At 42.0% G+C, this 16,116-nt stretch overlaps 1 protein-coding gene across 2 annotated transcripts in view; it reads right to left on the reverse strand.

The window, feature by feature from the left end:
- Trip11 (thyroid hormone receptor interactor 11) overlaps positions 1-16,116 on the reverse strand; it is a 72,330-nt gene that overhangs the window by 6,797 nt on the left and 49,417 nt on the right. For both annotated transcript variants that reach the window (XM_021178679.2, XM_021178681.3), the window contains exons 17-20: positions 2,138-2,219; positions 1,256-1,370; positions 516-632; positions 238-382 (exon numbers count right to left, since the gene is read on the reverse strand). In XM_021178679.2, coding sequence (XP_021034338.1) covers positions 238-382; positions 516-632; positions 1,256-1,370; positions 2,138-2,219 — 459 coding nt within the window. The remainder of the gene's footprint in view (positions 1-237; positions 383-515; positions 633-1,255; positions 1,371-2,137; positions 2,220-16,116) is intronic.

A 16,116-nucleotide genomic window follows, 5' to 3' on the forward strand; every position in this document is an offset into this window, starting at 1 on the left:
AAGACTCTGGGAATTAGACCTACATAAAAATGAAAATATTTCATACTGTTTGCCTTAATTAAACAAATAAACAATAAACTACAAAAACATATAAGGCCCAAATTTAACAACATTAGAATTTTAGGAGCAGTATTACAATTTCAAAACACTGAAAACTTTGTCACTAACATGAGTAACAAATCTTAAGTTAAGCATTTGATTTTTACCACTGAGGGATAACCATGTCCCTAATTTTACCTCTAAAACTTTCGGGTATGCCTGTGTCAGCTTTCCTTCTTCCTGGAGAATCTAGAGGCTTCAGGCCAAGGACTGACAGCTTTGGAGGTGGGACAGATGGATGAGATTCTGTTTCCAAAAATTTAACAAAGAGTTCTGAAAAAGACTAAGAGAAAATATTTTGGAATATTACTGGGGTTGTATTAAAATGATACAGGAGAAATCTGATACTATGCAAACGAGTGTGGTGTGCAATCACTTTATCATTCATGTTCAGCAGGAATAAAACTGGGTCTTACACTATTGAACACAGACTGCTGATTTGGTCTCAAAGGTGTATTGGGCACACTTTTCGATCCTCCTCCCAGCCATCCAGTCATCCACCGAGTAACACCTCCTTGATCTTCTGCAAACATCTGTAAGGACATTTTAAAATAGAACAATACTATCAATACAAGACAAGAAAATAAGAGTCCACTACTGGGACTTCAGAGAAAAGTAGGTGTTTCCTAGACCGATGGGTTACAGAGAAAACCAAATGCCACCCCAAACACAATCTGAAGTAAATGTTCTGGACATGGTCATATCTCAAAAAATGTCAATCATCTGATAAAACAACTGGTTTATAAGTTGTAAAATACTTAAACTAACACCATACAAATGGAACAAAAGCACCTCTTTGATTAAGAAAACTGACTTTTGGGATAGCATTGGAAATGTAAATGAAATAAATACCTAATTAAAAAAAAAAAGAAAACTGTATTAAACCCAAGTTATATATGCAGCAAAAAGAAATTATTTTCCATGATGCCCTATATTATAAATGTAATTAAACATTTAGAATGAAAACCAGGATGTAGCTCAGTAGTGGAGCACTCACCTAACATGTGAGAGAAAAGCTAGATTCCATCCCCAGTGAAAACAGAGACAGAGATGGAGAGAGGGAGGGAAGAGAGTACCACAGAGCAAGCAAACTTCAAGGAAAGAGGTGGGGGTGGACAGAGGAAAGGTGGCTTCGAGTGCTTCACTGCCTCATCACCTGCTCCATCTCCTCCCTTTTAACACCCAGGATGCTCCCCATGAGCCGAAGGACTTCGTGACGCTGGTGTTTAGGTGTGTGGAAATGACCGATGAAGAGGTTTCTCATGAGGACTCTAGGAAAATCATGGTAGAGACAGCTGAGGTCAACCTAACATGGCCACTCTACTACAACCATACCTAAACACTAAACAAATAAACATTTTCTTATATTTAAACAATGAGATACTTAAGTATAAAGACTGAATAATAAGATACTTTAAAGTAGCTCTTTAAATAAGTCTAATTAGGAATATTTTAGACAACTTAAAATGCATACGTATAAAAAAGGACTAAGTATTAGGCCCCCCTTATTAAGCTACGCGTTTTAGCCCCACTCTCAACTGCAGGAGTAATTCTCAACCCCTCAGGAGGTGAGTCTCACTGAGAGGCACAACAATGGAGACAGATGTTATACATCCCCAACCATATTTATTAAAAAATTTAAATAATATTTTAGATTTAAAAATATTACATCAGATATTATTATATAAATAACCAGGTTTCAGATCTACATTTAAACATGTTAGATATATTTACCTAAGGGTAGTGAATAGAGGAAAATATTAATAATAAACCTTTTATTTTCTAAGTATTTCATATAGAAGTGATCCTTTTTTAAATTCTTGCATATGATTTTGAGAAAAGAAAGTTGGGAAACAGACTTTAAAAATAAAAGAAGGTAAGTTATTCCATTGACTGTCATCGAAACTACCTCCACCTCCCTGTATAAGAAAGGAAAGGCTCTTGAACTGCAGTCAAGTGGAAACATCTACTCTAGCGAGGCGCGTCTATGACAGCAGCTCCTATGAAACAAATGGGGAAGCCAGGAGGCTCCGCTTACTTGTCCACTTTCCCTTCTGTGCTGTTGACCAAGCTCATCAGTTTCTTCTGCGCGTCATCCAGCATCTCTTGGTGGAGCTCATCTGTTCAAAGAGGAAGTGGATTAAAAACAGCGTTAACTGACCAGCGTGGATAAATGCACAGCGAGACTTACTCACAAATGTGAATGCATGCCCTGTTCTACTGGACAACGGCCAGGCGCTGCCACCTTTTCTTTGGTTCAGGGAACCTGGACCGCTATTACAGAAAGTACCTAGGAGGCAAAGGAGGCAGTATTCTGCATGGTCCGCCCCCTAGCACGTGATCAGTTCCTTACAGACGCTTAAAGAGCAAACTGTCTGTTCTTGCACAATGTGTTTCCAGATCAACCCTCTTAATGGGAGGGAACGGAAAGGACAACTTTAGATTTCCCTTGCCCCATTTTCCTGGCTGGGCTCTGCTGTTGGTGCGCCAAAGAGTATCTAAGAATCTTAACACCTTGGCTGAGCTCAGCTGACAGGGCAAAGGACTCTTCAGAAGGGAAACTGCAAAGCACAATGAAGAGCATGGCTCTCATGTGCAATCAGGGTACAGTGCTGCTGGCTGACTTAAAAGGATGTTTAGAAATTTTCTAAATTTGTACTTTAAAATAAACAAAACCTGTAAAATAGTTGGAATCCAGGTGATTTTTATAGGTAAAGTGTAAATTAAACTTGGAGACGCCCTGTTCACAAGCCAATCACGCCAAAGGATCAGGCCCCTTGGCTAAAGAACTTCTCCTTCCAACAGTCTACCTTTTGCTTAGAAGTAGATAGCCTGAGCTGAAAGAGGTGCTTAATGATTTTAAGGACAACCAAAAAGGAGATTGCATGTAAGGATAGGGCTAACACACGGGCTCCTTCCTGACTGGGAATGGCTAGGGAGCCCCTCACCAGGGACTTCTCCATTCTCTGTGTCATTTCTCTTTCCCATCTCTTGAAACATTAGCATTTGAAATTTTGATGAAGTCTAATTTACTTTTTGTTGGGTTTGCCCAGTACTGTAAAGATTTACTCCCATATCTTCTAAGTATTTTATAGCTTTGAATATAAAATTTAGGACCATGATCCTTATTGAGCTCATTTTTGTGCCTGGTATGAGACAGATGTCTAACCTGATGTCTACCAGAGTTCTCGTCATGGGAAACGCCTGCTCCAGCATTACACGATTCCGGTGCTATCCTTTCAGGACGCTTTTGAAGAGTTAACTGACCGTCAATGTCTGGCGTATTTTCTGACTCCTACAAAATTCTGCATGTCCCCTCCCACTGATGGAGAGCATTCTGCATGTCCCTTCCCACTGATGGAGAGCATTCCCTTATTCACCAGTGCTGGCTACTCTGACTCATACCCACTCTTCAATCTGAAGTCCCTCACTCACCCCCTTGCACACTGTCCTGAGACACAGTAGGGTCAGGGTCTGTCCTGTCTTCCTTCTGCCCCATACGATGACTATAGTGCTGATTTACAGCACTGAGTGCAAACAGAAAGCATCCACATTAAAGGTTTGCAGTGACTTGTGCTTCTGTAAACTGTAAAATTCTAAATTACAAAATGCTACTCATATTATAGGCTAGCTTTACCAAAATAGAGATGGTTGCCATAATCATATTATGAAAACCGAGTTTGTGTTTGGAAAATCTCCTATAAATTTTTCCTTTCCTGCTTTTCAAATAAGGAATTTAAAATTGGACATAAAGGCAAGGGTGGGAGGAGTATTACTGAAGTCTGGCTCAATAAAGAGCATTTTATCCTGGATTCTTCAAATCCTTTATGCTGTGGGCATGTGTCATTATTTGGGCCTTTCCTTAGTACTACATTCTAGATCCAACAGAACTCTTGGCCACTGGAAAAACACCAAATCTGCGAGCTGAAGCAGGAATCACAGAATAGCAGCTACAGGTGCCTGTGTGCTCACATAGAGGCCAGAGGAGAGTATCACTCTCTTAGTCCCTTGAGACAAGAGTCTCACTGGAGGCTCCCTGGAGATCCCTATAGTGTTGGGGTTATGGGAATGAGTGTAACCATGTGGCCTGTTTACATGGTGCTGGGGTCCAAACTCAGATCTTCATTCTTGCACTCTTACGAACTCCCCTCATATCTAGGCCTGCTACCTTCTCGTTCTAAAATGTGATTATATTCCAAATGATAATAATTTGCTGGCTTTGATACACACACACACACACACAAACACACACACACAGAGCTCAGAGTAGCCTCAAATTAGGAATTCTTCTGTCCTGGACTACTAAGTGCTTACATATATTATTTTAAATAAATTATTAAAATTAATTGCATGGGGCCCAGTACTTTCTCCTCTTGTAGAGGAGCTAGGTTTGGTCCCCAGAGCCCATATGGTGTCTTATAACCACATGGAACTCTAGGTTCAGGGGATCTGATGCCCTCACAGACATGAGACATGTACACGTGGTGCACATAAAGCCATGTAGACACACACATAAAAATAATAATCTTTTTAAGATTTTGCCTTTATTTTATGTGTTTGGGTATTTTACCTGCATGCATAGAGACTAGAGCTAAGAGACAGTTGTGAGCCGCCATGTGGGCGCTGGGAATCAAACACAGATCCTCTGGAAGAGCAACTGCTGAACCAGCTCCAATTTATTTGTTTGTTTGTTTATTTATTTATTGCTATTTCGATGTAGGCATAAAACAAAAACTTACATCAACCATGGTGGTTAGTACATGCTTAAAATCTAAGCATTTAGTAGCCCAGGACAGAAGAATTCCTAATTGGAGGCCACCCTGAGCTGTGTGTGTGTGCTTGAAAGACAATTTCATTTTGATATTATATATATATATATATATATATATATATATATATATATATATATATGTGTGTGTGTGTGTGTATGTGTGTGTGTGTGTGTATGTGTGTGTATGTGTGTGCATGCGCGTGCGCGTGCGTGTGCGTGTGCGTGTGCGTGTGTGTGTGTGTGTGTGTGTGTATCTCAAAGCCAGCAAGCCTAAGCTTTCTCAAAAGAGAAAAGGGAAGGGGAGAGAGAACTGCACAAGACGCACAGCTTATTTGTATTGGACAGTATTCCCTACCACATGAACCATATAGTAATCTACATTACACTCTCTCTTTTTAAAACAAACTAGAAAAACAAAAAGTGAGCTGCTAAGCCAGGCAACCGTTTAGCAGGGAAAGTGCTGCTCTGTGAGCCTGGTGACCTGGGTTTTATCTCTGGAATCCACAAAAAAGGTAGAAGGAGAGAATTGACTAGAAAATTGTCTTCTGAGCTCTATGTGCACCACAACCTGTATGTACGGCCCAGTGCACATCATATGTACACAGAATAACAACTGATAAAAAATTGTTTTATAAACAAGCTGGGCATTGTGGTTTGCACCTGCGGTCCCTGCTGCTGAGGAGGCCAAGGCAGAAGGATCATCAGCTGAGCTGAGACTCTAAAGCCAGCTTGGGCAACATAGTAAGGCCTCATCTCAAAGAATACCAACCAAACAAAGGCCTGCATACTAAATAAATATCTTCAGAGTAAAACTCATAAGACAAAGGTTCTGATAAAAGATATTTTAATAATGTAAGTCAGAAAGCCAAAGCACCCTTAAAGCCAAAGTTTAAAACTCACTGTTGGTCCTGACCTAATGACCATGGAATACACAGGGCTGCTTCAGACCCATGTGCGTAAATGTACATTTGAGCAGAAAAAGGAGAAATAAAAGGACAGAGAGGAGAGCATGGGAAGGAATGGATTAATTTTGAGAGCTCAGAAGAAAAGGAAGTCACACACCCATTCTAAAGTCCCTTGAGACTCATCTCTTTCTCCAGCAACACTCACTCTCTTCCCCTCAGAAATCCTGACTATTTCTCTACAAAAACTGAACTCAAACCACAATTTGAAATCAGAACTATATTTATATGGGCAGGCAAAGTATTCTTATTCAGAAATGGGTTCTAGTCCAAGTATAACAGTGCTGTGAATAATCACACACACCCAAATACTTCTTTAGAAATGCAAGCTAGGGCTGGGGAGCACTGTCAACTTAAGCAATGAATCAGCTGAGACTGAGTCTAATCTGGAGAAAGCATAACTCTAAGTGCGTGCGTGCGTGCGTGACCCCGTAAATCTTCCACCACAGAGCTCTCAAGTACCCAGAGATGACGCCATGGTTTCAGAATCAAAATCGAATGTGTAACAAGTCAGCACATGGGAACTTTTCATTTACTTGTGATTAATGACAGTGTATGATACCGTCTTCAGAGAACACCTCACAGCGTATCAGAGCTCTTATATTTATCTGTTATCTCAAGACTAAGCGTCTATGACCTGGTCTACTCCATTCAGATGAATGAGATAACAGTGAAGACCAGAGAGACCCAGGAACCCCAGAGATGAACCAGGCTCCCACTGCCAGGCCCTCTTTCCTTCCTTCCTTCCTTCCTTCCTTCCTTCCTTCCTTCCTTCCTTCCTTCCTTCCTTCCTTCCTCCCTCCCTCCCTCCCTCCCTCTCTCTCTCTCTCTCTTTTTAAAGACTTATTTATTTATTATATGTAAGTACGCTATAGCTGTCTTCAGACACCCCAGAAAAGGGCGTCAGATCTTGTAACGGAGGTTGTGAGCCACTATGTAGCTGCTGGGATTTGAACTCAGGACCTTTGGAAAAGCAGTCAGTGCTCTTAACCGCAAAGCCATCTCTCCAGCCCTCTTCCTTCCTTTTGTCTTCTTTTTTAAAGATTTATTTATTTTATGTATGTGAGTACACTATAGCTGTACAGATGGTTGTGAGCCTTCATGTGATTGTTGGCGATTGAATTTTTAGGACCTCTGCTCACTCCAGTCAACTCCGCTCGGCCCAAAGATTCATTTATTATTATACGTAAGTACACTGTAGCTGACTTCAGATGCATCAGAAAAGGGTGTCAGATCTCATTATGGATGGTTGTGAGCCACCATGTGGCTGCTGAGAATTGAACTCAGGACCTCTGGAAGAGCAGCCAGTGCTCTTAATCTCTGAGCCATCTCTCCAACCCCTCATCTGATTTCTTAAAATAGCAATTAAAATTTTGCTCCAATCAACAGCAACTATACATATCATTTTGATTGATATCCATACTTTGTAATTTTCTCCCTTATTTTGCGTTTTTCTCATTTTTTTAAGAGCCAATGTAAAGGACTGAATGGACGAAAGAAAAAAATGTCTGGAAGACAATTTCACTTGTCTGTATAAATGTCAATAAATAAATTGGATGTGAGATCTTAATAATCTGTAGTTTTTAAAAATATTTGATTTTTCAATATGTGGCTATGTGTGGGTAAATATATGCCTTAGTTAAGGTTTCTGTTACTGTGAGAAAACACCATGACCATAAACAACTCGGGAGGACAGAGTTTACTTCAGCTTGTAGTTTCATAGCACAGTCCATCACTGAGGAAAGCCAGGGCAGAAACTGAAAGGAGGAAATGAAGAAGCAGCCATGGAGGAATGTTGCTCACCGGCTGTCTCCTATGGCTTCCGCAGCTGCTATCTTATGGCATACAGTACCTTAGCCCTGGGGAGTACTTCCCACATCAACAAGAAAATGCACTAAAAGCTGGTCCACAGGCCAACTGGGTCAAGGGCCTTTTCCTCAATTGAGGTTCCCCTTTCCCAGGTAACTTAGCTTTCGTCAAGCAGACGGGAAACTACCCGTCACAGTGCACAGGAGCACAAGTGCCCAGGAAGCCAGGAGAGGTCCCAGGACCTGGAGCTACAACTACAGGTGGTTGTGTGGGTGTGGGTGTGGGTGTGGGAACCAAACCTGGATCCTCTGCAAAAGCAGTGCACGCTCTTAGCCAGCGAGCCGCCTCTCCAGTCCCCAGAAGAAATTTGAACTTTATACAATTTTAAACTTAATATAATACAGCTTCTTTAACTATAACCCAGGTAAAAGCTAGAAAGTAGATGCCCCCCACCCCCGCCGTGTGTGTGTGTGTGTGTGTGTGTGTGTGTGTGTGTAGGCCAGAGATAGACATCAAGTTTCTTCTTTGACTGCTCTCCTCTCCTTCTCTGCATCCGGGCCTCTCACTCTGAACCAAGAGCTCACTTATTTGGCTAGTCTAACTGTACAGCTTGCTGTAGGAATCCCTTGCCTGCCTCCAAAGCACTGGAATCCCTGCCTCTTGGCATCCACGTAGTACACGACAAGCTCTTTACCTGTTGAGTCAGCTTTCCAGGCCTCCAAACAGTCCTTTTATTACAAAAACAACTTTTAACGCTAAATGTTTTTTCAAAAGACTATCATATCTATTTACAACTTGAAGTAACAAAACCATTTTGTCTTCAACCCTATGAAGGGTAGGATTTTAAGGTCTAGAGTACACAGTGAATGGGTGTTTTTTGTTTGTTGTCTTTTGTCTAGTCATAATTAATTGCTGAGTAAATTAATTAATTTCTTCTCTCTTTTTTTTTTTTTTGAACAGGGTTTCATGTAGTCCAGGCTGACCCTCAATTTGCTTTGCAGGCCGAGATGACTTTGACCTTCCAGCCCTCTTGCCTATGTCTCCTGGGGCTGAGATTACATACACATCCCTCTATGCTTGCTCTATTCAGTGCTGAGAATTAAACTCTGGGGCTTGTGTGGATGGTATACAAGTATTCTACCAACTGAGATATGTCCCCAGCCCCTAAAGTAACACTTAAAATCCTATTTGTTGGAAATGAATTTATTTCAATAATATAGTACAATATCATTAATATGAATGCTACAACATGATAATTTGTGATGAAAATAAAAGAGACTTTCTGTATTACTTACATAGTTAATTGGAATCTCTATGCACACTTGAAAGAAGACAGAGACAGAGGGAAGGGAATGGAAAGGAAAGGTGAAGGAGCAGGGAAATACTGAGATTTTTCAGCTCTGGGGTTTGAACCTAGTGAGAATCAACTATTCTATCACTGGACCAGCCCAAGAAATTTTATATAGTTATACACTTTTATATGTGTATGTAAGTGTTCATGCGTATGCATGGCAAGGGGGAAACAGGCATATAGGTGTATATGCATATGCATGTGTGTGACAGCCAGAGGCCATTGTTGGATGTCCTTTGCAATTACTTAACTCCTTATTTTCTCAGTCTCCCACTGACCCTCAGATTCACTGACTCCCCTGTACTGGCTGGCCACCAGGACTCAGGGGTCCTTCTGTCTATCCTCTCCAGCACTGACGTTATAGGAGAGCCAATAAACTCACGCCCTCACGCTCAGACGGTAAGCACTTTACTAACGGAGCCTTCTCACCAGCACCACATATAAATACTGTTTTAATGCCAGCAAATCAACTATGCTTTCCCTTTCTACCCTTTGTTATCAATTCAGATCACTTACAGTTCCATACAGAAAGTTCTAAAAGCATCCTTATATAGTATATATTTCTTAAACATTTTGCATAGACAAGACATATCCCAAAAGATAGGGCTGCAATTTTATTTCTGAAAAGGAACCTATAATACTTTTCCCACTTAGTAAATATTAATTCCATGTGAAATCCTCTAAGAGCAAAAGGCTTTCTGGACCTCAGCATCAGCCTCACTTCTGAAAGCTTCCTAGTGCAAATCCTCAGGCACGATGTCCCAAGAAGTGCCCTGTTCTGCACACACACAGCTCTTACAAAGTTCTACCTGAAAGAAAGCCATGATCTAGCAAATTAAAACCCAGGGGCTGGAGAGATGGCTCAGCAGTTAAGAGCACTGACTGCTCTTCCAGAGGTTCTGAGTTCAAATCCCAGCAACCACATGGTGGCTCACAAACCATCTGCAATAAGATCTGATGCCCTCTTCTGAGGTGTCTGAAGACAGCTACAGTGTGCTTACATATAATAAATAAATAAATCTAAAAAAAAAAAAATCCCAATTTCAGCATCCCTTGCAAGACTTAAGATCTGAAGCGCTGGACTCCCAAGCCTATACAGCAGTAGTGGGGCTGAGCTGAGAATCCATTGCCCCTACAAGAAACACTTCAACTCTGTCCAGTCTGTAGCCATGAGTAAACAAGAATGCACCCTAACACAAAACTGTCAGCTTACTTAAAACATGACAAGATTATTTGGGGGACTGAGAGGAGATAACCCAACTATGCTGCTCTCCAGTGTAATAAGGATGGCATGCTGCCATGGCAACAGGATGACCCCGCCTCAGCCCATCTCCTTTGCTGTTTTGGTATTTACAGTTTACAAACTGCTGTGATTCCATTTCCCCATCCAGCAAATCATTTAAACTTCTACCTTCTCAGCCCTCCACACCAACACAGCCTCCACACCAACACAGCCTCCACACCAACACACCCACCACACCAACACACCCATCACACCAACACACCCTCCACACCAACACACCCATCACACCAACACACCCTCCACACCAACACACCCATCACACCAACACACCCATCACACCAACACACCCATCACACCAACACACCCTCCACACCAACACACCCTCCACGCCAACACACCCTCCACGCCAACACACCCTCCACACCAACACACCCATCACACCAACACACCCTCCACACCAACACACCCATCACACCAACACACCCATCACACCAACACACCCATCACACCAACACACCCTCCACACCAACACACCCTCCACGCCAACACACCCTCCACGCCAACACACCCTCCACACCAACACACCCATCACACCAACACACCCTCCACGCCAACACACCCTCCACATCAACACACCCTCCACACCAACACACCCATCACACCAACACACCCATCACACCAACACACCCATCACACCAACACACCCTCCACACCAACACACCCTTCACACCAACACACCCATCACACCAACACACCCTCCACACCAACACACCCTCCACACCAACACACCCATCACACCAACACACCCATCACACCAACACACCCACCACACCAACACACCCTCCACACCAACACACCCATCACACCAACACACCCTCCACACCAACACACCCTCCACACCAACACACCCTCCACACCAACACACCCATCACACCAACACACCCTCCACACCAACACACCCTCCACACCAACACACCCATCACACCAACACACCCTCCATACCAACACACCCTCCACACCAACACACCCATCACACCAACACACCCATCACACCAACACACCCTCCACACCAACACACCCTCCACACCAACACACCCACCACACCAACACACCCACCACATCAACACACCCACCACACCAACACTTCCTCCACACCAAAACACCCTCCACACCAACACACCCACCACACCAACACACCCTCCACACCAACACACCCTCCACACCAACACACCCACCACACCAACACACCCACCACACCAACACTTCCTCCACACCAACACACCCACCACACCAACACACCCACCACACCAACACTTCCTCCACACCAAAACACCCTCCACACCAATACACCCACCACACCAACACACCCACCACACCAAAACACCCTCCACACCAAAACACCCTCTACACCAACACACCCACCACACCAACACTCCCTCCATACCAACCATACCAACACACTCTCCAGACCAACATACCCACCACACACCAACACATGCTCCACACCAACACACCCACCACACCAACAAACCCTCAACACCCACCACACCAACACACCCTCCACACCAACAAACCCTCAACACCAACCACACCAACACAGCCTCCACACCAACAAACCCTCAACACCAACCACACCAACACACCCTCCACACCAACAAACCCTCAATACCAACCACACCAACACACCCTCCACACCAACACACCCTCCACACCACCACATCCTCACATGCACTCTACTCTTTCAACATTTCAGAATATGCTACCGTATTTCATGTGAATCCCTCCATCTGGAATGATTTTTCCCTAGCTTCCAATCTACTTAGCCGGTATGCATCCATCACTTAAAGAAGAGATACATCACTCACTAATCTTTCTTACCCTCCTGGACCACTAGTGCCAAGTACAATGGAATACTACTTGTACAGAAAACTCTTTCAAAACAATTTAAAATTTTAAAACTAGTTCCTGGACACTTTAATCTTACTTACCTGTTCCTACAGAGTCTCCCAAATCCCTCCTCCGGTTCTTTACCACCTAACCTTGTGGCTTTCCCCCCTTTTTATATTTGGGGAAAAAATGATACTATTTATTCTGTATCCTTTTATTTATAAGCTATCAAGTTCAAGGTATACTGTACATATATTTTTGGATGTGTGTCTTCCATTTGAGCACAGCTGCCTTACAATGGACTGCACACTTAAAAGAAAAATGACTCTTCTCACAAGGTCTACCCATTGCCAACAGCTCCTCAGGCAGGGGTGGGACTTCCCACTCACCTCCTGCTGGCTGTTGGGACTTTGCCTGCCTTGAGCTCACACAGTCCATGTATGCGCTGTCCCAGCTGAGTTCAAGTGTGACTGCTCTGCTGTGTCCTTGTCACAGCTGACTTCAAGTGTGCAACTGCTCTGCTGTGTCCTTGTCACAGCTGAGTTCAAGTGTGCGAATGCTCTGTTGTGTCCCTGCAGCTGTCCGCTGCTTCTGGGTCTTTTACAACAAGTCCTTGCGTGTACTTGACTGCATGTCTTCCTGCTCTCCCCGCCTGGCTGTAACCCTTCTGAAGGAGACCTTGTCTCCTATCTATCCTAGGGCCTATGCAGTGCTTGGCATTCAGCACATAAACAAGGTAACTTGATATAACAATGAATGAATGACTGGGGATCTCTAGAAAGGACAAATAAAATAAATTACATACTGAGTGATTCAGCCATTACTCAGGAAAAGGAGATAAAGTTCACAAAATAGTCTCACAAGTACATAATTTAGTTTCCCCTTTGTTTATAAAAATTAGTTTTCAATTGTAATTTCTAAAACATCATTTAGATATTAATGTCAAACTCACTTAAAATGTAACTAGAAGTACGAAATAACTTATTTACCTAATATTCTTTTCCCTTAATTTAAATGTTGGCATTGTTGAGCATACCCAGATGTTTATATCATTACAAGTAACTTTTAACCATTTATAGCAACTCAGAAAATTTCATCTGGTACTTCTTATATGTTTCCTCTAAAACCACCACTTCTGCCAAAAACATCTAAAAAGAACTCTCTCAAAAGATCTGGGCAGCAAAGCGTCTGGGAATGTATTTGGCTTATGTTCAACAGGACAGTATATGTTTTCTTGTATAAATCATGTCCTGGAAAATGGAATGTCTTTATTTAAAATAAAAACTCAACCATTCAGCATTATAAAGGTAGTCCATGTAAAATATTTCAAGCTCATTTTGCCTCTGTAGCTTTAAAACATGTTCTTATAGCCGGGCGTGGTGGCGCACGCCTTTAATCCCAGCACTCGGGAGGCAGAGGCAGGTGGATTTCTGAGTTCGAGGCCAGCCTGGTCTACAAAGTGAGTTCCAGGACAGCCAGGGCTATACAGAGAAACCCTGTCTCGAAAAACCAAAAAAAAAAAAAAAAAAAAACAAAACATGTTCTTATGCTTCATATATTAGAGTGAGTTTTATGGGAGCTCATTTACATACACTTAATAGATTTTCTTTTCAAAATATTCTAAGGAAATTTTTCCATTTTCAACTCATAGGAGACATTTTTAAAAGTAAACACTATTATTTAAAATTAGTTATGAAAGCCTTAAGGTACAAGTATAGGGCTTGGGACATAGATAATTTTCCTAGCATGCACAAGACAAGACCTTGGGTTCCATCCTTAGCATAGAAACAGTGAAGACATAAACTATTTTCACTGTATAGAGGCATAAACTAGCAGGTAGAACAAAAGATGTTCCTAAACTAGAACTAAGTTTCTATTGCTTATGAAACATACTTTTCTTTGCATACCACAAAACTCAGTGCTTTTTAATATTAATTACCAAATCAAAAACCATCTTTACCTTCCATTTCAATTTATCTAAACATTTTCAAATGCACAGGAATTTATCTTAAGAGCAATGAAGAAAACGGAGAAAAGAAAAGCACCCACCTACATACATGACAGCATATTTTTAATGGCTCCACTGTACTAACATGTGATATTTTCTCCTTAATAACAAGTCTCTAGGAATTCTTAACTCTGATGAACTATATAAAGACACTGTCTACTCTCTTCATGGATGGTGCCCTGACTTTGAAAGTACAGGACAGCATGTGAAAGAAGCGTTTGGATCTATGGTATAAGGAGTGGTCCAGGTGAAATGCTGAAAGAACATCTCCAGAAGGCAACAGTGACCCCTGTACCAGTCAACACTGCCTATTAAAATATAGCTTCCATAGGATCTCTTGGCGGCGGGGGGTTGTTAGCTTAACTAGTTCTTATGGTTTAAACAGTTTTCACAATTGCTAAGTGAAATCCTACTAGTGGTTTAATACTTTTGTTAAGTCTCTGCCCCTTAACAGTGTTCTAGAGGAATATGCCACTTAGGGCCTTTGCTGTTCACAACTGTCTTAAATTATTATCTTATGATGTTTTTCACATGCCATTTCCTTAGCTCCTTGAAAGGGAGCCTATCTAGCGTTCTACACAGCAACCAATGAGAAGCTGAGCAACTGGTCTTTATCGGGTGCTTACTGACCAGTAAAGCATCAGGCATCTGTCTTCATACTTCTCATACAGGGTCCATAAATACCCTTACCTCAAAACCATGGTTGCACATACGTAACATTAACAATCACATACTCTAAGAGGGACTGACGTCATCCATGTTCTGCTGCTGTAACCCTGGGGTCATACATAACCATTCTTTCCTTATGTTTGGCTGGACTGAATCATATCTAGGTATTAATGATATAATCAACCATTCTTTCTTAGAGTAAACTTCCTAATACTGTCTAAGTGTTTAAAACAGCACATCAACTAATCATCAGTCTACAGAGGCTTAGAAATAAAACAATGCTCTGCCCTTATAATTCAAGTCTCTGTGTATTTTCTTGCAACAAGGACCAATTTGTCTTTTTCAAAATTGTTTCTCCTGGCAAAAACTTTTGCTGTCTGGCCAACTTTTGTGTTAAAAATAAAGTACAGTATTACAACATCAATCAACATGTAAAGTACTTAATGACTTATAAAAACATACAGGGATGCTTTTTGAAATAAGTAAGCCAATCAAGAATTTATTTATATTATCAAATCAAGAATACAGCATTGAGAAAATAAAAATCACATTTGTGTTTAGAGATATGAAAGTGGCACTAAGCGCTGAGGTAATGTAAGAAAACACTGTTAGAAGCTCTTGAAGGCAGGAATAGCTTAGAGACACAACAGAACCAACGGTCGCGGTGTTCCTTTCCTGTCTGGGCCACACTGGCTCCCTGGGCTTTTTCAAATAGCAGTTGTACAAGCAGAAGTAAGCACAACTTTCTCTAATAATGACCCCTAATGAGCTCAAAGTTCCTACTTACTAATAATGAGTATTCACTATATTTTACACAAATAGGAACCTCGACCACCTGCCCTACCAGACACAATGAAGAAAAACTGAAAACTTTCTACTCCTAGAAGTTTAAATAGGTGCTTGTCCAAATACCAAGCACTATAACAGTTAGTCATAGACTCTTCCTTATGTGACCACGATCTACTGTGAGTGATTCAGGTAAATGTCTAAAGGGGACATGGCCTTTGATAGCAGGGCTCCTGGCACCAAGATGTCACACTCAGACAGGTGATTTGATGCAGAACTCACCGTTTCCCCTGCACTGACAGCTCAGCCGCAAGAAGGCCTTGGCCAGTCCTCTGGGTGCTCAGGCTCCTTTGGCTCACCACCGCTTCCAACTGACACTGCAGTTGCACTGGCCTTCTAGCTAGCTAGACTATATTCACAACATATGCTTCCTCTCCTTAAAGAAGCCATTTCAATAGTGAGGGCACAGTAAGAAGGACACCACTATATCTCCACAGGAACCACGGAGAGCCGAGGACAAGTCAGGCACTT

Source organism: Mus caroli, unplaced genomic scaffold (genome assembly GCF_978045245.1).
Source record: "Mus caroli unplaced genomic scaffold, Mus_caroli_1 scaffold_14, whole genome shotgun sequence".
NCBI lineage: Eukaryota > Metazoa > Chordata > Mammalia > Rodentia > Muridae > Mus > Mus caroli.